General features: G+C 62.1%; 1 protein-coding gene across 1 annotated transcript; it reads right to left on the bottom strand.

The window, feature by feature from the left end:
- Positions 1-505: 505 nt before the first annotated feature.
- LOC119110051 (serine/threonine-protein kinase WNK1) lies at positions 506-16,486 on the bottom strand. The gene is made up of 16 exons (XM_037233794.1): positions 16,128-16,486; positions 15,502-15,680; positions 14,306-14,532; positions 13,611-13,768; positions 12,883-13,200; positions 11,958-12,173; positions 11,366-11,488; positions 10,765-10,884; positions 9,866-9,918; positions 9,297-9,321; positions 6,911-7,000; positions 5,492-6,582; positions 5,148-5,217; positions 2,664-2,870; positions 2,031-2,159; positions 506-535 (listed from the first exon to the last, which is right to left on the bottom strand). The coding sequence occupies exons 1-16, from the start codon at positions 16,404-16,406 to the stop codon at positions 506-508; spliced, it is 3,315 nt and encodes a 1,104-aa protein (XP_037089689.1). The 5' UTR covers positions 16,407-16,486.
- Between the last annotated feature and the right edge of the window lie 3,985 nt (positions 16,487-20,471).

Below are 20,471 nucleotides of genomic sequence, written 5' to 3'. Positions count from 1 at the left end.
CGCAGCGAGACGTGAAAGCCCGGTAGGTCAGATCCAGCGGCGGTCTCCGCCGCCCGACGCCGGCGGCGTTACCCCGGGGGCAGTCACCGCGCCGGCGGCCAGCGGCCCGGCCCGCCCCCGGTACTCGCCCTGAGACACGAACTGCGCGCCCTGGCTGCGCCTGCCGCCCGCGCGCCGCGAGACAGAGCGCCGGCAGACGCGGCGCGCATGGCGGCCAGGCTAGGGGTCAGCGCCGGCCGGCCGACGGCGGCCGCGCAGCTCGCGCCGCAGCTGCTCCCGCTCCGCCTCCTGCTGCCGCAGCAGGTCCGACATGTGCGCCTGCTGCCTGCGGGCCGGGTCAGATCAAGGTCAAGGTCCGCTGCAGCAGGTCTGATAGTGCGCCCGCTGCCTGCAGGCCCGGTCCGGTCACGGTCGGATCAAGGTCAAGGTCAGCTGCAGCAGGTCCGACAGTGCGCCCGCTGCCTGCGGGCCGGTCCCGTCACGGTCAGATCAAGGTCAAGGTCCGCTACAGCAGGTCTGACAGTTCGCCCGCTGCCTGCGGGCCGGGTCGGATCACGGCCCAGTTCAGCGGCAGCGGGCCAGGGACGTGCGTCCGCTGGTTGCCATCGGGTCGGGTCCCGGTTCGACCACACCACGTCATATGTGTGTCTACCGCCCGCTGGCCGGGTCAGGTTTTGTTGTTGTTCATTGGAGTTTTCGGGCGCGTCGACTGCAGTGGTCATTTTGCGCCCAACCCGGGTCAGGTCACAGCCACCGCCAGGTCAGCCTCGGCGGGCTAGATACGTGTGCCTGCTGGCCGCCGGTTGAGTTGGATCGAAGCCTGGGTAAAGGCGGTGTGAGATGCACACGTCGGCGAATCATTGACAGACTGGATGATACTCTTTGCGGGAAATAGCTAGCGGCCTGACCACAGGTACACGTTCCCGCAAAAACATCCCGACGCAAAGTAGCCAACCCACCGCATCGGTGTCGCAATCAGTTCCTCTTCGAACACCGCGACCCAGAGCTGCCCCCCCCCCCCCCTCTCCAAAGACACTCAGACATTCATCGCCGAACGCTGCGGGTGGCGTTCCGCATTTGGCCGTACCAGGCCTTCCTCCGTCCCCGGACGCAGGCCTCCCTCCGTCGCCGGACGCAGGGCGCCTTCCGTCCCCGGACACAGGCCTCCCTCCGTCCGCGGATGCAGGACGCCCTCTGTCCCCGGACGCAGGCCTCCCTCCGTCCCCGGATGCAGGGCGCCCTCTGTCCCCGGGAGCAAGTCTCCCTCCATTCTCGGACGCCGGGCGCCCTCACCTGGCCACTAGCTCTTTATAGAGCGCCATCTCCTCGACGCAGGTGGGCCGGGCGGGCTCGGGCGACGGCGGCGTAGGCGGCGGCGGCGCTGGCGCTGGTATTGGTGCTGGCGCTGGCGCTGGCGCTGGTGCTGGTGCTGGCGCTGGCGCTGGTGCTGGTGCTGGTGCTGGCGGCGGCGGCCCGGCCTCCGCCGCTCGGCTGACGGCGAACCTGCCGCGCCGCACCGGTCTGCCGGCGCCGTCCGGCGACGCTGGCGGGGGGCAGAGGCGCCGTCACGAGGGCAGGGGCCGGGCGCGGGCGGAAGAGCCGCGTGGGACGGACGGCTCGCGGAACTGAAGCTGTCTAGAGCAAGGTCGGTGACAGACGGAATGAACGAAGGGAGGGCTTTGATGAGCAGCTTCCGAAGCCTGGCGCTGACAACACATACCTGCGCACAAACACAGCGCAACAAACATCAGCTCCATACGGCTCGCGAACAATGCGAGAAATCGCAGCAGCTGTGCACGGTGGCGGTGCAGTGCTATTCGTGTCCTCGGCTCTTACTGACCGCTGGCAGCATCTGCAGTACCTCGCAGCAAAAGGTGTCTTGCGTAACTCTTTCTCGCTACATCCATCAGCCCGACCATTCCGCCATATACCCGTCCTGCCCTCCCACTACCGTCCCCATGAGACGTACCGGCGCCGCTGGGAGCCGCCGGCGCCGCCGGCGCCGGCGGCTGCGGCTGCGACGGCTGGACCTGGAACGGCATCTGGTGGACGGGCTGGCCGCGGCTGGTGTCCACCGGGCCGACGGTGTCGCTCTGCGGCGGGCCCGGCTCGGCCGGCTCGTCCAGCGCCGACAGCAGCGGCGTGGACGTCACGTGCGGCTGCCGGGGGCGGCCGAGGAGCCGGTCAGCGGAACCGCGGGCTGGACCGTGACGTCACACCCAGACGCCGTTCAACAGCTGTACCTACCGAGCGCTCCGATTATATGAAGCGTGATGATTCCATGGAACCTTGGCAATGCAAACCGACCACCGACGAATGATGCACGCCCTGCATTGAATCCTTCATAATATATGTCGTCCACAGCAATTCTCGAGCTTCCCAACAACAGTCGCGGCAAAAGTGAGCGCAAAACGTCTCCCCTCTCGTCACGCCTGTACGCTAACGCCACGCTCCTGCAGTCCTCTTCCGTTTCCCTGTGACCAAGCCGACTCCGTCGTTATTGTGACTTCATGACGTACTCAGCTCCTGAGGCTATACGGTGTTGCCTCCTCTCACCCCGCCAGGAAGGGTGGGCAGCGCGGGGAATCGAACCCCGTTCTTCTGCTTCCCAGACGTGCGGTAGTCAACGCGCACCCTCTATCCTGACGCCGCCGGCGGCTCACCATGGCCGGCTTTCCGTGCAGCTTGTTGAGCTCCTTGGCCAGGTCGGATAGCAGCAGCGGCGGCGGTTTCCGTCGCTCGCCGCCAGGTGTCTCCGTGGTGCTGGCCGGCCGCGACAGCTCGCCGGCGACCAGGACGCCGCCGGTCTCCGGGCTGGGGCGGAGTGCAGGCGATGCATCCACCTCCCCACCACGCAGCGCCGCGCTCGCCTGCGAACGGGGGCGTGGCTGAGCGTCCCTTGGCCGGGCCAACATGACATCCACCTCCCCACTGTGCAGGTCCGTGCTCGACTGCGGACGGAGGCGGGGCTGAGAGTGCTCTGGCTGGGCCAACATGACACGGGCCATGACAGCCAGTGTTCCCGGCACTCGGCTTCGAACGTTGGGGGGAGGGAAGGAGGGGGTGAGCATTCGGCAGAGTAACGACAGGAGCTGGGGATCAGAGGTCGAGCGGCGTCGCGCCCGCTGTCGCGGCGATAACAGCCTTAACGTCTGACAGCAGGGTGACATTTACGCAGGCAATCGCGGAAATGGAGTGACATCGACACGGAGACACAGCGCCGGGGTCAGGCCCGCGCTCGACCGCGAGTCGTGGTGACCAGGAGTAGCGGGGACCGGCAGTCGTGGTGGCCGGGATTCGCGGTGACCGGCAGTCGCGGTGACCGGCAGTCGTGGTGACCGGCAGTCGCGGTGACCGGGAGTTGCGGTGACCGGCAGTCGCGGTGACCGGCAGTCGCGGTGACCGGGAGTCGCGGTGACCGGCAGTCGCGGTGACCGGCAGTCGCGGTGACCGGCAGTCGCGGTGACCGGTAGTCAAGGTGACCGGTAGTCACGGTGACCGGCAGTCAAGGTGACCGGGACTCGCGGTGACCGGGACTCGCGGTGACCGGGAGTCGCGGTGACCGGCAGTCGCGGTGACCGGCAGTCGCGGTGACCGGCCGTCAAGGTGACCGGTAGTCAAGGTGACCGGTAGTCACGGTGACCGGCAGTCAAGGTGACCGGTAGTCACGGTGACCGGCAGTCAAGGTGACCGGGACTCGCGGTGACCGGGACTCGCGGTGACCGGGAGTCGCGGTGACCGGCAGTCGCGGTGACCGGCAGTCGCGGTGACCGGCAGTCGCGGTGACCGGCAGTCGCGGTGACCGGCAGTCGCGGTGACCGGCAGTCGCGGTGACCGGGAGTCACGGTGACCGGGAGTTGCGGTGACCGGCAGTCGCGGTGACCGGGAGTTGCGGTGACCGGGAGTCGCGGTGACCGGCAGTCGCGGTGACCGGCAGTCGCGGTGACCGGGAGTTGGCTGCGTCCGTCAGTGAAACACCGAGGCCGGGGGCCCGTGTCGCCGGACACCTCCGTGTCGCCGTGTCGTCGGATGTCAACGTGATCGGCCAGTCGCCGCAGTCGGCTGACGAAGCGTCGCTGACTGAGTTCCGCTGGTGTTGGCGGGCCGACAAGGTCTCAGTGTCGACGACGCGGCCGGACGCAGTGACGGGAAGCGGTCAGTCGGCGCTGCGACAGTGCGGGATGGCGAGGGCGCAGCAGCATGAACGCTATATGGTACTTTTTTGCGTAGAGTGCAAATGACCTCTGACCGCAGGTGCACACAAATATTTGTGCAATCGAGTCTCTTTCAGGCGCGCAATTAGGTCAAGTGTGACACAACAAAAAGCTGACAAGTGTAACTATCACGTCTCGTACAAAAACATATCCGAGACGCCAATGAGCACTCAAAAACCTTTGCAACAAGTAGGACCTAAACGCGCTCAAAGACCAAAATATTACTTCGCAACCGGCGCCAACCTGATCAGGATGCATCACATCCATCAACAGCTCATGCCACGACGCACCAAAGCGATTCATCCCAGCAGGCCAGACAGCCCCGCCCACATCACGTGAGGGGCTTGCTCCGCCCCTCCCCACCGACGGCTCGCCCCGCCAGACGGGGGAGGGGACGGGGAAGGGGAGGACGGCGAGCCGCGCGAGGTGCGTCAGTGCGGGACGACTCACTGGGCGCGGCGCGGGCCCTCCGGCGGCCGGTGCCGAGTCCGCGCAACGCCAGCTAGACGGCGCGGCGAGCTCGTGCCGCCAGGCGGCGCCCGCAGCGACTGCCCGGCCCCACGCGGTCAGCGCAGGGGAGGGGGAACGGATCGGCAAGGGTACGCGTGCACAGGTCGGCCGGCGAAGCAGTGGCCGGCCGCACGGCCTCCGGACCTACCTTATCAACGGATAGCTGAGAATTGGCGGAACAAAACCCAGAGTCCGACTTAATGAACTTCCAACCGGTCAGAATGAGGTGCATTACCCGCGCATGATCGTGGCAGAAAGACCTCCCAGTACCCCCTTCCCTGCGCATGCCGCGCCAGCTCCCCGGGCCGTGCCTACCGAAGCGGGCGGAGCGCCGACGGCGGCCATCCGTCGGCCGAGGTCGGCCGTGTCCGGCGGCGCCGCCGCTGCCGCCGCCGCCGGCGCCGGCTGCGCCGCACCGCCGGCTGAGCCTCCCTCCGGGGGCTGTGACGTCAGCCGCGTCAGCTGCTTGGCCAGCTGAGCCAGGTTGCCCACGCTGAGGGAGGACAAGCGGTGTCAGGGGACGCGGACGCGCCCCACGGAGGGGCAGCGCTGGCGGAGGGCCGTCGGCTGCTGCGCGCGCGCTCACAGCATCACACAACGCACAACCACGCACCGCCGGCGTCGTGACCGCGTCAGTCAGTTTAAGTCATTCACTGATCACGCCTGGTGACAGATTACAACCATACGTCAGCGGTCCGGTTCGGTGGAGGGGAGTCCGCACACACGTCACCGCGCGCCTCTTGGCAGGAACACACTCCCACACTGACCTGCTGGGGCCATCCTGTGGCAAGGGTTGCTGCTCGGGCGAGGTCTTCTCCCCGTCCGGCGCCGGCGCCGGAAGGACGGCCGGGGCCGCGCCGTCGGCCGACGGCGCGCTCTCCGGCCCGTTCACCGCCAGCGGACCGGGCGCGGCGCCGCCCATCGGCGGAGCAGGAGCGGCGTCAGCATCCGCCGGGTCAGGAGCTGAGCTTAGGGGCGAGACGGCGGCGGCGGCCGACGGCGGTTTGCAGGCGGCAGTTGCCATCGCCTCGGCGGCGGCGGTGGCTGCGCACGGCTGCGGCGCGGCGCCGGAAGACGAGGGGATCGTCACAGGCGTCGGCCCGACCGCGGCCGTGTGGTGAGCGAGCGCCGCCGCCGCCGCCTGAGACCGCAGCGACGCCGGCAGAGCGGCGGCCGCCAGCGTCTCCACGCTAGAGGCGAGAGCGCCCCCTAAGGCAGAGTGAGCAGGGCCGGCCGGCGGGCCCAGGTGGGCGGCGGGGTCGGGCGAGACGTGGTGAGCGGCGGTCACCACCGTCGCGAGGCCGGACGTCGCCGACCCCGCGTGCGAGGCAGGCGTGACCACCATCCTCTGCGCCGCAGGGGCGGCAGACTCTGAGCGAGAGACCGGCTGCCCGTCGCTAGCCGCGCCCGACGACGGAGGAGCGACGGCGTCCAGCGACGTTTGCGGCGAGACACCCGGCGTCTTCACGGTCGCGGCCGGCGCCGGCGGAGCCGCGGCTGACGCCTGCGAGGCGCCGGCCGGTGCGTTCGGAGCGACAGCCGGCGATGGCGAGGTGGCGGCCGTTCCGAGCCGAGGGCCGTCGGCAGAGAGCGGGACGGCCGCCGGGGCCGCTCCGACTGCGTCCACCGGCGTCGGATGACCAGCAGGGACTCCCGGAGCCACTCCTGACGTGACGGCCGGACTGAGCGCCGGAGTGGCCGCCGGAGTGGCCGCCGGAGTGGCCGCAGGAGTGGCGGCCGTCGACGGGAGGCCGGCGGTGGCGGCCGCCTTCTGCCAGTCCGGGCTTAGCACGGCCGTCTGCGGGCTCGGCGTGACGGAGGTGGTCGTCGCGCCGGCCGCCGTCAGCATACTCAGAGGCTGAAGCAGCAGGACGCCGGCGTCAGCGGCGGCTCACGCTGGGATAACGGGAGGCTCAAGCGGCGACGGCCGGCCCACAGCACCGGGGAACAAACACAGACGATGATACAGCAGCTCGCGAATAGCGAGCGTTCCATAGCAAGCAAGCAGATTCTTCGATTTCTAAATACTGCAGGCCCCTGTACACATTCTATGCTCCACGCATCTACAAAAGAATGTGCCGCTTCACAGCGCTATAGCCTGCCTTCCCAACCCCAGTTTGAGTGTCCGCAGTGGATTTCGATACTGATACGGCAACATCAGTGAGTCGGTCGCGTTCGGAGCGCACCTGCTCGTTGGCCGGGGACTGGAGGGTGGGCGAGGCTTTGCTCTCCACTACAGAGCTGACGACGAAACGAAGCTGGCGACGAATGGGAGCCTGCGGCAAAGCGAGCCGTCAGCCACCATCATCACGCCACCATCATCAGAGGGCGAGCCGTCAGCCACCAACATCATGCCACCGTCACCAGAGGGCGAGCCGTCGGCCACCAACATCATGCCACCATCATCAGAGGGCGAGCCGTCAGCCACCAACATCATGCCACCGTCACCAGAGGGCGAGCCGTCAGCCACCATCATCACGCCACCATCATCAGAGGGCGAGCCGTCGCCGGCCGACATGCCGGTGGCGGTTGACCGGTCGCATGTGGTAGCATCGCTCAGTGGGAGGGATGGCCAGTAAATGCCCGAACACGGGACACAGTGCCGCCTAGTCGGCTGAGTCAGGTCAAGTAGTCCCTGTAATGGGCAATACCAAGCTGGATGATCACGTAAAATATAAACAACGTGTGTTAAGTTAGGGAGGTAAGTGCAAACCATGCCGACCAACAACAGGCTACGCATTTTCTAGACACGCTGTATTACCTGACTTTGCGTAGTGAAGCACAATAATACATCGCTAACGTAAAACTGCAATGTATTCGTTTGAATTCACATCAAAGCATTTACGACTATCTTAAAAGGATTGAGCCCACCCAAATAGCCTTTTGCTGCTACGCTTTAAAAACGAGCATACCTACTATTGCCAAAAGGAGTTCATCGACCCTAGAAAAACTACAATCACCTCCACTTTCGCGTCTCGCCTGCAGCAGCATCGTCATCAACTAAAACGCTGTCATAGTGGATGAGCGGTAGGCCCAACCCCTTCAAGCACAACCGCTCTGAAGCTGGAATAGAAGTGACAGCAGCCACTAGCACTCTCAAGCGCGCAGTCTACGGAGCTTGTCTGACGAGCATGGACAGATGCATAAGCAGCGCCACACGAAGGCAAACCTGTCGCATTCCTGCCACGACACCTGCGCATTCCCGCACGTCACATCGGCACACCGAGCGGAGACAGTCCTACTCAGGACACCGCGTCACACCCAGGCCCAAGCACGGCTATGGCACACAGCCGGCACGCCGCCTTAGCTCACTACGGCATGGCCAAGACCACGCCTGGGACCGGGCCTGGGGAGGGGGCGAGCCAGGCCCGGGTCCGGGGCGCACCGTCACGCGGCGCCGGACCAGCGGCAGCGGGACGGACCAGGGTCGGGGCGCGGCGAGCCGGGGTCGGCCGCGTGCGCAGCACGTGCTCTAGACTAGCGGCAGACCAGCGGGAGCACACTGGAGCCGAGCAGGCGCCGGACACATACCTGCGCCGGCGGCTGCGGCCGGCTCGGAGAGTCGACAGAGGACGGCGGGCAGACGGGGGACGACGGCAGGACGGAGGAAGACGATCCGGCGGAAGAGAGCGCGGCCGCGGACGGCGCGGCGCTCTGGGACGAGGCTGCCTGTCCCGGTGCCGGGCGGGACGGAACCGACGGGACGGCCGGCCGGCTGCAGGACGCCTGCGCACCTCCTCCTCCCAGCCCCGGCGACATGATGGGCGGGGACACCACACCCGGAGCGGCAAAGTGGACCCGCCGGCCCTGCGCTGCGCCGCAGCTGGGCACAGCGGCGACGAGTCCACCAGCAGGACCCGGGGAGGGCAGTACAGCGGCGGTGGGGGCCGACAAGCCGGGGACCACCGCCGGAGTGACAGACTCGGCGGAGGACACCACCCCGGGAGCGACGGGCCGGGCGGAAGACACCACCCCGGGAGCGACGGGCCGGGCGGAGGACACGCCCCCGGGAGCGACGGGCTGGGCGGAGGACACCACCCAGGGAGCGACGGGCTGGGCGGAGGACACCACCCCGGGAGCGGTAGGCTCAAACGGCGCGTCGCGAGCCTGGGTCGAGACGGCCGGGGTGGAGAAGACGGCCTGGAGGGGCGGGACGGACGGCAGCACGGGGGGAGGCGCGGCACCGCCGGGGCCCGCTGAGGAGACCGGGGCCGAGGAGGCGGGCATCCCAGTGGTTGAGACGGGCGGCCGAAGCGGCGTCGCAGCGGGAGACACCCCAGACTGCAGTAACGCCGCGGAGCCCGCCGCCCCAGTGGGGACGGGCGCCGCCGCGGCCGCCACCCCCGCATGAGGCCCACCCACCGGCGCCGAGAGCCCCGCCTGCGCCGTGCCCCCGGAGGTCACCGGACCGGGGAGCGAGGCGGCCACGGGATAGAGCGCCGGCGCGCGGCCGTCGGCCGGCGCCGGCTGCGCCGCCAGCAGCGCCGCCAGCTGCTGCGGCGACAGCGTCACGATCTGGAGGCCGTGCGGCGCGCGCAGCAGCACGGGGAAGGCGCCGGGCGTTCCCTCTACCTGGCTGGCGGCGGCCGTCGATAGGTCGGTGGGCCGCCGCTGGGGCGAGCCGCCGGCGGCCGCGGCGCTCGCCGGCCGCGCCGCCTCCTCCTTCTGCCGACAGCAGGCCGGCACGTCAGACGCGCACGAAGCGCCCGCCGCGCGCCGACGCAGGAGACTTCGAAAACTCGCAGTTGCGATACCACGAGCGGGAATGCAAGGCCATGACACGACTTCAATTATAATTGTATATGTCCAATTACAATTACATTTAATCATATCTAATTGCAAGTCAGGGTGTAGGGGGACAGCAATAGCACAAGCCATAGACACTCGTTAAATGACGCATTCATAGTCGCAATCACTGCAATCGGTTGCACTCGTATACCTGTGAGCACCGGCCACGTGCCTGCAAACCGTCAACGAAACTCCACACCGACATGCGCGCGCCCAACAGCCGCCATCGTCCCCCAGCCCCCGGTCGTGGCCGCGCGCGCCCACCAGCGCCGCCGCTCACCTGGTCGTCGTCGCCGGTGGGCGGCGCCGCGCCGGACCGCTCCCGCTCGCGCTGCAGCCCGATGATGGCCTGCAGCTGCTCCTCGAAGTACTGGGCGTCGTCTCGCGGCAGCAGGTGCGCCTCGGTCTGGACCGGAGGTGGGCCGGTTAGTAGGGAGACAAGGAGTGGGCGGCGAGCGACGCACGCGGAGGCAGGAGCGGTTCGGTCTGGACCGGAGGTGGGCCGGTAAGAAGGGAGACAAGGAGGGGGCGGCGGGCAGCGCACCCGAGGCAGGAGCGGTTCGGTCTGGACCGGGGGTGGGCCGGTTGGTAGGGAGACTAGGAGTGGGCAGCGAGCAGCGCGCGCGCGTCTAGGTACGAATGGGCAGGAGCGAAAGCGCTGAGGATTGTACGCTGGACAATCGTCACGTAATGACGGCTGCTTCAGATGCACTAGACGCTGAGCTCATTAAACGTCGGCCAGGTCAGTTTCCATATCTCGCAGTAGGTCCACAGCTCATAACAGCTCATCTGGCGGGAGAGATGTCAAAAGGAATACAATGCTGTGTTATGCTGCACCATCCTAGTGCAAAGAACATTTTCATCGCTTCGCATGCGTATCATTGGGTTCAGTGTACATGTTTGAACCTCCAATTTATACCATGAATCTACCACCCCAATAAAGCAATTCTCATTTACCAGGTGATTTGTACCTAGACTCTTTCTAAACAGCTCGGGTCGCTTTGCGTCAGACCGACCCTTCCGGACAGTTGCCAACACTTCGCATAGGGTCGGATCATCAGTACTCACAGTCAACGGACAATAAGCCCTCCGTCGTATCGTCTCAGCCACCGGCACTACAATAAGCCCACCGCCAAGCCGCAGGACGGCCAAGAAGCACACGCAAGACCTCGCTGCGAGCTGCGCGGAATAATTCATGCGCCACGCCGGCTCCCTGGCGGGCACGCCGACGCGGCCCGAGAGCGTGACGCACCATTTTGTAGGATATGGCTGTCACGTCCGCTTCGTGCAGGTCGAACTTGAACGTGATCGCCTGCGACTGGTTGGTCTCCAGCAGACAGGACACCACCGGGCCGTTGTCGCTGCCCTTCACCTGCGGGTATGGCCGGACATCTCAGTCATCCGACGGGACCGACGCCGCCGGCCTTCACCTGCGGGTATGACCGGACACTTCAGCCATCCGACGGGACCGACACCACCGGCTCGGCCCTGGAGCCGCTGTGGGGCGGCTGTGCGTGTTCCGTCGAGCTGGTGGTGTGGGTTCCGTAAGTGATTTAGCGGGGAGTCGATACAGCTGTCATTTTGTGTTACCGGGCACAGAGAGCTGGTTACGCAGGCTCGAAACTGCCGCAACACTCGGGCGATGTAAGGGACGCCGCTGGGAAGTCTGACAGCCTCCCTTTCACCACACCAAACACACACACATACACTACCTCCGCGGACAACCGTGATATCCGAGCAGACGACATTCGCCCGCTCCCCTCCCCCCCCCCCCCCCCCCCCCCCCCCCCATCAGCCGTGCGGCCCGAAGTCACGGGACTGGCCGTCGGGCGCGGCCCGGACTCGCCCGTCACCTCGAGTACGGTGAGGCGGGGCAACCGCTCGCAGGTCTTGCGCCGCCGCGGCCGGATCTTCTTCTCCTTCTTCTCGCTGAGCGCAGCGTCGCTCTCCGTGGACACGGAGGTGTCGACCGGTGCCTGACGGGCCGGGCATCGGCTGAGCGGGCACGAAGACATCGACAGGACCAGCCCAATCGCTATCACGCAACGTAACAGCCGACGGCGAACTAATCACGCCTAAATAAGCAACGCCCGTCTGAAATAGCTCGCTGTAGGTTCTGAACATCATAATGCGGTACAACATACCAGTGCCACGCACATCATATCTCCCTAGCGCGCTCCGCTCTTCACCGATCCTTCTCGTCGGCGCCGCTCCGCAGCGGCTACCTACGTCACACGCCGCCCCTGCCTGTTCCCCCAGCCGTCTCCTCACCTCCGCGCCCGGCGTGCCGGCCGGTGGTGGCTCCGTCGGCCGCGGCGTCGTCTCCTCGGTGGTGCCAGCGGCCGGCTCGGCCGCGCCCAGCTGCTGCGCCGACTGCGCGTGCGCGGCGGCCAGCGCCGGGCTGGGGGCGGCCGCGGCCGGCGCTGGCGCCGGGGTCGAGCTGACGCTGACGGCGGGCAGCGAGGCTGACGCGTGCACGGAAGCGTGGACGGCGGCGCCGGGGGCGGTCGGCGCCGGTCCGGCCGCCGGCGCCGACTGCGTCTGCGGCACGGCTTGCTCGCGCCGCTTCTCTTCGCGGGCGCGCACCAGGCTTTGGATCTGGTTGACGATCATCTTGGCCACGGGGCGCCAGTTCTCCTCGGCCAGCAGGCCGGACATGACCTGGGCAAGGCAGGGGCTGAGGCGGAGCTGATGGACCGAGGCGGCAGGGGTTGAGGGTGCTGACGGATCGCCGCAGCAGGGGCTGAGGGGGCTGACGGACCGTTGCAGCGGGGGCTGAGTGGGGGGGGGGGGGGGGGGGGCTGCCGTGCCGCGGTGGCAGGGGCTGACGGTGCTGACGGACTGAGGCGGCAGGGGCTGAGGGTGGTGACGGACCGCGGCGGCAGAGACAGCATACGACGACTTGGGGATAGCGATGAGGTAGGGCATCATTAGACCGCTGATCCCTTCCAACAAGACACCTCGTAGAAAGTGGGACTGCACACCAGGCGCACCAATACGTCAGTGGAGCCAGCGGCCGACACGAACAGGGGGCTACGGAACCTAATGCTGCGCAATATAATGGATACATCACGAAATTGGCACCCGCAATGTGTGGCAACGAAATCGCTGCTGGCAGTGTTTGGTTTATCTGTAATCGCCGCGTGTGATGTAACCGAATACGATAAGGCTATGTAGCCCTAGCTCCAGAGATTAAAGCACAATTTTTCGCAAGGACGGGCACAATCTAACCATCAACACAGGGAGTGACTTTTATATCACCCGCCATTCTACCGCGGAGCTCCCGGGAGGCCTCTGACCCTCATTCCACCGCTGCCCCCCCTCCCCGTGTCACCCCCCCCCCCCCCCTCCCTCCTGCGTGCCGCCTCACCATCTGCTTGGCCGTCTCCTCAGGGTTGTCCTTGTTGAGAACGTAGTTGAATTGGATGGCCTCGTTCTCCTTGTGCGTGTCGCGTCGCTTCTTGGCGTCGAGCACGCGCAGCTGCAGCTCGATGACGCTGCGGTCCGAGCTGACCGTCTCCTCGCGGTTGGCCACGTCCAGCCGCATGCCGCAGTCCTCGGCGAAGAACTCGTGGTTCAGCAGCTGCTTCACGGTGGGCCGCTCCTTGTTGTTGAGCCGCGTGCACCACTCGATGAGCTCGCGGGTTTGCGCGTCCTCGATCTTCTCGAAGCTCGACGGCTTGATGCCCTGCGAGAGGGGGGAGGGAAGGAGCGGAGGCCCCGGTCAGGCGGGGTCCAGCGAGGAAGCTGAGACAGGCGACGGTACAGACCACACGCCACTCACGTCAGGGAAGGCCGCACACCTTGCTCGCGAGATGGCAGAGGCGCTCGCTGGTCTTGAACCACACGGCCCACGAAAAACCTAATCTGCAGCGTTATGAGTACCAAGGCTGGAACTCAGCACGTCAACGTAGAACACTGCCATCATCGTAATGTTTATCATAGCCACGGAGCAACAGCGTGAAACATGGGGATTGGTGCAAATTTCACACAGGCTGCACACACAGGCTGAAAGCTGACCACCTGCCCTACTGCAGGAGCGCCGGCCGGTCGCTCCCGTACCACAGCGCCACCATGCGGCCGGGAGCCGCCGCTCACCGTGATGACCTTCTTGTAGATTTGTGCCGGCCCGGTGCACTCCGAGTAGGGGTACTCGGCCGTCACCATCTCCAGCATGCACATGCCGAAGGCGTACACGTCCACCGCCTCGTCATAGTGCTCCTCGTACACCTCCGGAGCCATGAACTCGGGCGTGCCTAGCGGAGAAAGGCGTTCGAACAGAGCGCGCCCGCCTGGCGTCTATCAACTATTGGCAGTCCGCTGCCATTCCGTGGCAAAGAGCGCTCTAAGACGAGCCAGCCTGCCCAAGTATGTAGTTATGTGTGCGTGTGTGTTGCTTGTCCAATGCCGAGGTGGGTGGAAAAAACATTCGAAAAACAGGCGTGGAGAGGTTGCCCTAGACTATGCACAAGTCCTCCGCGGCCGGTATCGGCGCATCACTGTCGCGCAAGCATTCCCACCCCGGCGTGCGACTCGCAGCGAAGCCTGGGAAGAGCCCGGACGCGGCATTCAAGTTCGCTCGGAAGCCGGGCATGCCTGCATAGCGCGCGCGGTCAGGCGGCCAAGCCTCCCGCTCCGAACCCCCGATGCCGCCGTCTGCAGAGCCAACCACCCGCAGCAGGCGTCCCGCCGGCCAGCCGAGCCCGGCGCCCCCGGCGACCCCGCTCATGCTGGAGCCAGCCGGACTCTGACCAGCCGCGGCCGGCAGCGGCGGCGGCGGAAGCGGTGCTCACCGATCACCGACTTGGCGAACGACCGGTTCTTGAGCGTAGCCAGGCCCAGGTCGCCAACCTTGACCTGGCCGGTAGTGCCCGAGATGAAGATATTGTCACACTTGAGGTCGCGGTGAATGATGGGCGGGTTGCGCGAGTGCAGGAACTGCAGGCCACGCAAGATTTGGCGGCACCACAGCTTAATGATCTTCAGCGACACCTTCTTCTGGCCGAAGTTCTTCAGGTACCTGTGGTCAAAACAAACAACTGCAAAAACACCACGGCAAAGCGATGCTTACACCACTTACAGAGCGTAAAGACGAATGAAAAAGTGCGACGAAGCTACAGCTACTGTAGGGCTTTGAGCTCCTCCAGGACACAATGCATCCGTAGCCCGCTCCATCGCGCACGCCGGCGGCCGAGGGAGCGCGACCAGAGCAGTGCTGGTCGGCAGCTGTTGGCCATTGCCGCTGAGTCAGCCTTCTAACGGCGTCGGCCGGCGCGCGCTCGGAGCCCTGTCTGGCCGTCCGGTACACGTCGGATCGTCTTTCTTCCGCGCAGCGGATGCTTACACGATCACAAATGCTGCCTCAAATGTCATCTCACCGCCTTATTACAGTCCAATATCGGCAAGGGTTTTCTGTTTCCCCACATTCTGATTGGGTCCTGCGAGCATGCGTCTCGAGTTGATTGGTTGCGCCCGCTCGTGACGTTCGACCCCAGCAAGTGGGGAGGGACGGAGTCGTCGGCGAGGGCGCACGAGACGGCTTGACTTCGCTGGAGCCGGCCAGCGCACGATACCGTGACACTCGCTGCACACAGGCCCCGTTAGGCGCATATTGAGCAGACATTTGAAATTGCAGGCGCCCTAGGTGGAGGCGGCCGTACTGATCTAGTACAAACGGTTGGTGACATATATCATATGTCAGCCAATCATTTATATCTTTGTTCAACTAGCTCCTTCCATCATACCGGGTGCTGAAAGCCTTTCTTACATATATGAAGGGTTTTGTACTTCACTTTTGCGTCCATTGACTGCCTGCCGACGTCCGCTCCTTCTAGCATACCGGGTGCTGAAAGCCTTTCTTACATATATGAAGGGTTTTGTACCTCACTTTTGCGTCCATTGACTGCCTGCCGACGTCCCCACAAGACTTGGACCCCTGCATGTAATTAGGGGGTCATGGCCGCGGGCCGGTATCTCAGCGCCCACTCACGTGCGCAGAGTGCCTGACGTCATGAGCTCCGTAACCAACACGATGCAGCTACGCTTCGGCTTGTCCACCTCCCAGAAGTCGTAGAAGCGGACGATGTTTGGGTGCGTCAGGCCCTTCATCAGGTCAGCCTCCTCCCGGAACCGGTCGCGGTCCTTCTTGCTCAGTCGGTTGCCGCTCAGCTGTGGCCAGAGCGACGCCGCTTGATAGGTATGGGTACGGTGTTGAGAGGATTGATAGCGACGGTATGCGCCGTTTCGAAGGGCGAAGTTCCGGGCCAGCTGGTAGCCAACATCACATCACTCCGAAGCGTTTCTCAGACGTGAATATTTTCCGAAATGGCCGCCGGCAAGGATCAGTCATGAGCAAATACAAGCAATGCCATTAGAAACGTACCCAAACATGAGGCAACATACGTCCGATCTACAATACAGAAAAAAATATTGTATAAGAACAACTGAGTAAACGGCCTAGCCCCCCCACCCCCGTACTCTGCGCCCAAGCAATCAGCAGCTACCTCATCCCCTTCCATCCTCTCCTGGACCTCCAAGCCCCATTCAGCGAAGCAGCGCTGACATCGCTGCACCCCCTCCCCCCCCCCAAACACACACACCGGTAGCGGTGCTCACCTGCAGCTCGCACCAGGCGACGAACACGCCGGTGGTGGTGTCCAATCCCTTGTAGACGGTCTTAAAGCTGCCGCGTCCGATCTCCTCGTTGAACTTGAGGAACGTCCCGTTTGGCGAAACCTCGACGGCCTTCTCCACCTCGTCCTCCTCGCCGTCCTCGGCGTCCTCACCGCCGGCCGTGCCGGGGGCGCTCGGGCCGGACGCGCGCCGTCGCTCCAGCTCGCGGTAGTTCTCGATGGCGTGCCGCAGCGACTCGTTCTCGCGCTCCAGCTTGCGCATGCTCTCCGCCTGGCGGCTCGACTCCTCTTCCTCGGCCAGCGGCTCGACGCGCTCCGTCGGCTCGTCGTCGGCGGCGCCCAGCAGCTGCACGCGCGAGGAGAAGCTCACCTTGGCGGCGTCACGCGGCCGGTCCCGGTGCCGCACGGCCGACGGTCGCGCCGGCCGCGCCGGGTCTGCCGCCCTGCGCCCGCCGCCGCTGCCGCCGCCGACGCCCGACACCGATGGCGACGCGACGTCGATGCTGAAGGCGCGTTTCTTGAGCGACGGCGGCGGCCGCGGCTCCGGCTGCGGTGTGACCGCCTTCTTGGCGGCGGCCGGCCGGTCGGGCCGCGACGGCGCGCCGCCCGCCATCTGGCCCGGCTTCGGCGCCTGGCCGCCGGCCGCTGGACGGTCCGGTCTCGAGGACGGACCGGCTGCAGACGGCGAGCGGTCTTGCTTCGAGGACGGCCCAGCGACCACCGGCGGGCGGTCTAGCTTTGAGGACTGGCCGGTGGCGGGCGACGGTCGGTCGTTTTTCGAGGATGGGGCGGCGGCGGCTGGCGAACGGTCCGGTTTTGCGGGCGCCCCGGCGGCCGGTGACTGGCGCTCTGGCCTCGAGAGCGGCCCGGAGGTGGACGGCGAATGATCTCGCTTCGAGGACACCCCTACTCCGCCGCCGGTTGAGCCCGAGTCGGCCGCGCGAGGCGAGACGCCGCCCGCTTGCTCGGTGGTGTCTGGTACGTCATCCTTCATGGCCAGCTTCTGAGCAGTCTTGTGCAGGAAGTTGACGCCAGACTGCCGCAGCTTGCTCATGGCACTGCCGTTCTGATTGCTCCGAGCAGTAGTGCTGCCGCCGTCCTTTTTGGCAGGTTCCTTGGGCATCATGTCTGATCACAGTATGGTTCTTGCACCATGGCATTGGTTGGGCACCATGGTACTAATTGTGTTCAGCAATGATGTTATTTCTGTCTGAAATCAACAGTTTCATTGAAAATGAGTCACAAGGAAAAATGTGTCAAGTTAGCCTTTCATATTACTGACAAACCATGAAACCCAGCATTCAAGCCTTCACTATCAGCCCACAGCCAAAGTAAAGGTTTGAATGACAAAGCATAAAACTTGGTCAGTTTAAGGCAGTTCATATTAGTTAGGCATATTGTCTAGCAGTGCAGCACTTTGCTATAATACTACCTTAATGTTGGGTGAGAAATTAACTAGATTTCAGTCAGTTGACTTGTTTGTTTTCACAGTCACCTCTAATTTAAGGCACATTTATCCAGACAATCAATCAATTTAAAGCACACCCAACCAACAGTAAGTTTCCCCACACAACATCTCCGTCGAGAGGACCATATCGCAAAAAATACATGTTACACAGAACAAGTCCAGAATAGCAGTGGGATTTCCCAGAAAATTGATATTTCTCTCCTTAGAGGCAACGTCAGAGCCTGCATGTTGTTTCATGAGCAAAATACTTCTCAGACATGATTTTCAAATCACATCCTAAGCATGAGGCCATAACCAATTATAGGGTAGTAATGTCAAATGCTGTATACCTTGTGGCTTATATCTATGATATCTATTTATATATCTATATTCACAATATCTATATATATATGTGCACCACTTTTTGCCATCTACTTGCCAAGATAAATGTGATGGGGCATAACTATGGGCTACCAACTAAAGAGCAAACCTTTACATAAATTTAGTTATTCAAACCATATTGTGATCCCTAATCAGGAGGAAAGAATTAGTGGGATTGATTTGCTTTCTTTAATGACTACACATATGATGTTAAAGAATGGTGATGCAAACACACAGGTCATTACACCTCCAAGCAGCAAGCAACCCAACTTAAGAATTCTGGATAGATCAATGGCAATTAACTATTCTGTGGATCATTGTATTTTTCATGCATTCATTACTAAATTTATGACAATAATTTTACAAAAATCGACCAAATACTTATCATTACTGAATGGTTGACACATGGCAAAAACATGATATTTAGACAAACAACCTAGGTACAATATGAGTGAAATGTAGTTGAGGACCAAGAAACCCAAACATTGCCCACATTGCAGTTAACCTTTGGCCAGAAAACTTAAAATGCAGCATCATAGCAAAGGCATCAGCTTCTACAATCACAAAGGTATATACTTTTCTCCATTCATGATTATGGAGCCAAGTAAACGTGAAACTTCAGCAGAATTAGGCATCGGAATGCAAAGTGAGCACTCCTGCCAAAAAGAAGTGTCGAATACAGAAATTTCGATGTAGACCTTGTGTTCTTTTCCCCGCCAGTGATGCAAAATTCATGGCCATTACCCAGGACAAACCTTTCAATATCACAACTGCTCTCCCGGCCACCCACCTCCTCCCATCTCACGCGACCTTGCAGTGAAGAACTTGACTTCACTACGACGCAGAGCGTCGAAATCGTCGGGATCGGGCTTTGCCAAATGCTCTAAAGCGCTGTCACACCTTCTAACGCTGCGTCAAGCTATAGAAGCGTTTGTTTTTTGTTTACAATTACAATTTGGGTTCCACTTGTACGCCTCAGTTATGCTTTCTCACTTAAACTGTCATGCACAAGTACCAAGTATCCAAAACACTCATTTGACATGTTTAATTGCGTTTGTGACGTAATAATAAGTAGAACGCACAGACAGGATTAATAGCAGACCGTAGATCGCGTGCTGCACGATGGGAAAGGCGGGGAAGAGGGTTCGAAGTTTGATGGGACGAATGAAGCGTAGCAAGGGGAAACGAATGTTCCCAGCGTAGCGATATACTGGTACGTTGTGGTAGATGATTGTGAAATGCGTTTAAACAATCGCTTGACAGTGTAGACATCCGAGATGCTACACCAAGTGCAACCAGTACGTTGACAGAGGGGAGATTGAAAAATAGTGACAAGGCTGTAACACAATGCATTGTAACTCCTACATGATGGGCCCTTAAAGCACATGTCTGGTTGCATCTGAGTCGGTTCCAATAAAACCATGTTACGTGCGTACCATCACATATTAAACGGGCGCTTCACTACAACCTTTTCAGCTTTTAATATTCTGCCGGTGTAATGCAATGCTACAACCAAGAACAGCGCCCATGTTTGGAAACAATGCTGACGTTAACCAGCATGTACAAGGCAATATATGAGTATCCCAAGCGCCCAAACCTTGAACTGTTAGTTTTATCCTTCGCCACCAGAATTACGATGGACGAGATATCCCACTATAGATGTCAGAGCCGTCAAGATGCTTTCCGTGACGCAGCGCGGCATTGCTCGGTTCTCGGTTTTCGCTGGGTAACGTCGTGCATATCTCAAACTTGAAGAAGTTCCTAGATCAACTTAGGAAATTGGCAGCGGGTTAGCGCTTATGGGTGGGCATGTCCGCATTGCATTACAGCGGTGGCATCATTGCTGCAATCGGGCTTGCAGCCAGAGCCTCGGCAAAGGTGGCGTGGACACAGGATTGGCAAAGAGTCCCCTGGTAGCAAGTAAAAAAACCCTCCCAAAAAATCGCCTAATATGGCCCGTTTGCTAATGAGACCATGTTTTGTTCCTTTTTTCATTTCTACCTTCCATAACTGGGAAGGAATCCAGAGGCTAACGCGAAATGAATTCTGTCTGAATTGTATGGTCTATAGACTGAAGAAAACATGCGTTTAACGGCTGCATTACGTAAAGCACCGGCGTTCTTCATCTTTCAATGGTTTAGTGGACCCTTCCTAAACCGACAAAACTCAGAAGCTTCGACAAAATTATTACCTGGGTTGCACAGGCACTCCGCGAATGTAGATCGAAATGGGTCAACAATTTGTGTCTACATAGTCAAGCCATGGTGGAATGGTAATGTTGATAATTCGGTCAGAATTGAGAAGTGGCACAAATTATGTAACGTATTTTTGAGCATGCGCCCTCGCAAATCTTACCACCAAAAACGCAGACGCCAGGCGTTCCAGTCTCCTTAGATCGCGCGGCATTGGTTCCGAGGTTAACACTAAGCCTTGGTCAATGGGTGGGCCAGTGAGTGGGTTTTTGAGCGCTATAGGACACCACATCGTGCACTTAGGAGG

Source organism: Pollicipes pollicipes, unplaced genomic scaffold, assembly GCF_011947565.3.
Source record: "Pollicipes pollicipes isolate AB1234 unplaced genomic scaffold, Ppol_2.1 Scaffold_7231;HRSCAF=8579_pilon_pilon_pilon, whole genome shotgun sequence".
Taxonomy (NCBI): domain Eukaryota; kingdom Metazoa; phylum Arthropoda; class Thecostraca; order Pollicipedomorpha; family Pollicipedidae; genus Pollicipes; species Pollicipes pollicipes.
The sequence above is the reverse complement of the archived record's forward strand: the minus strand, read 5'-3'. Positions and strand labels throughout refer to the sequence as shown.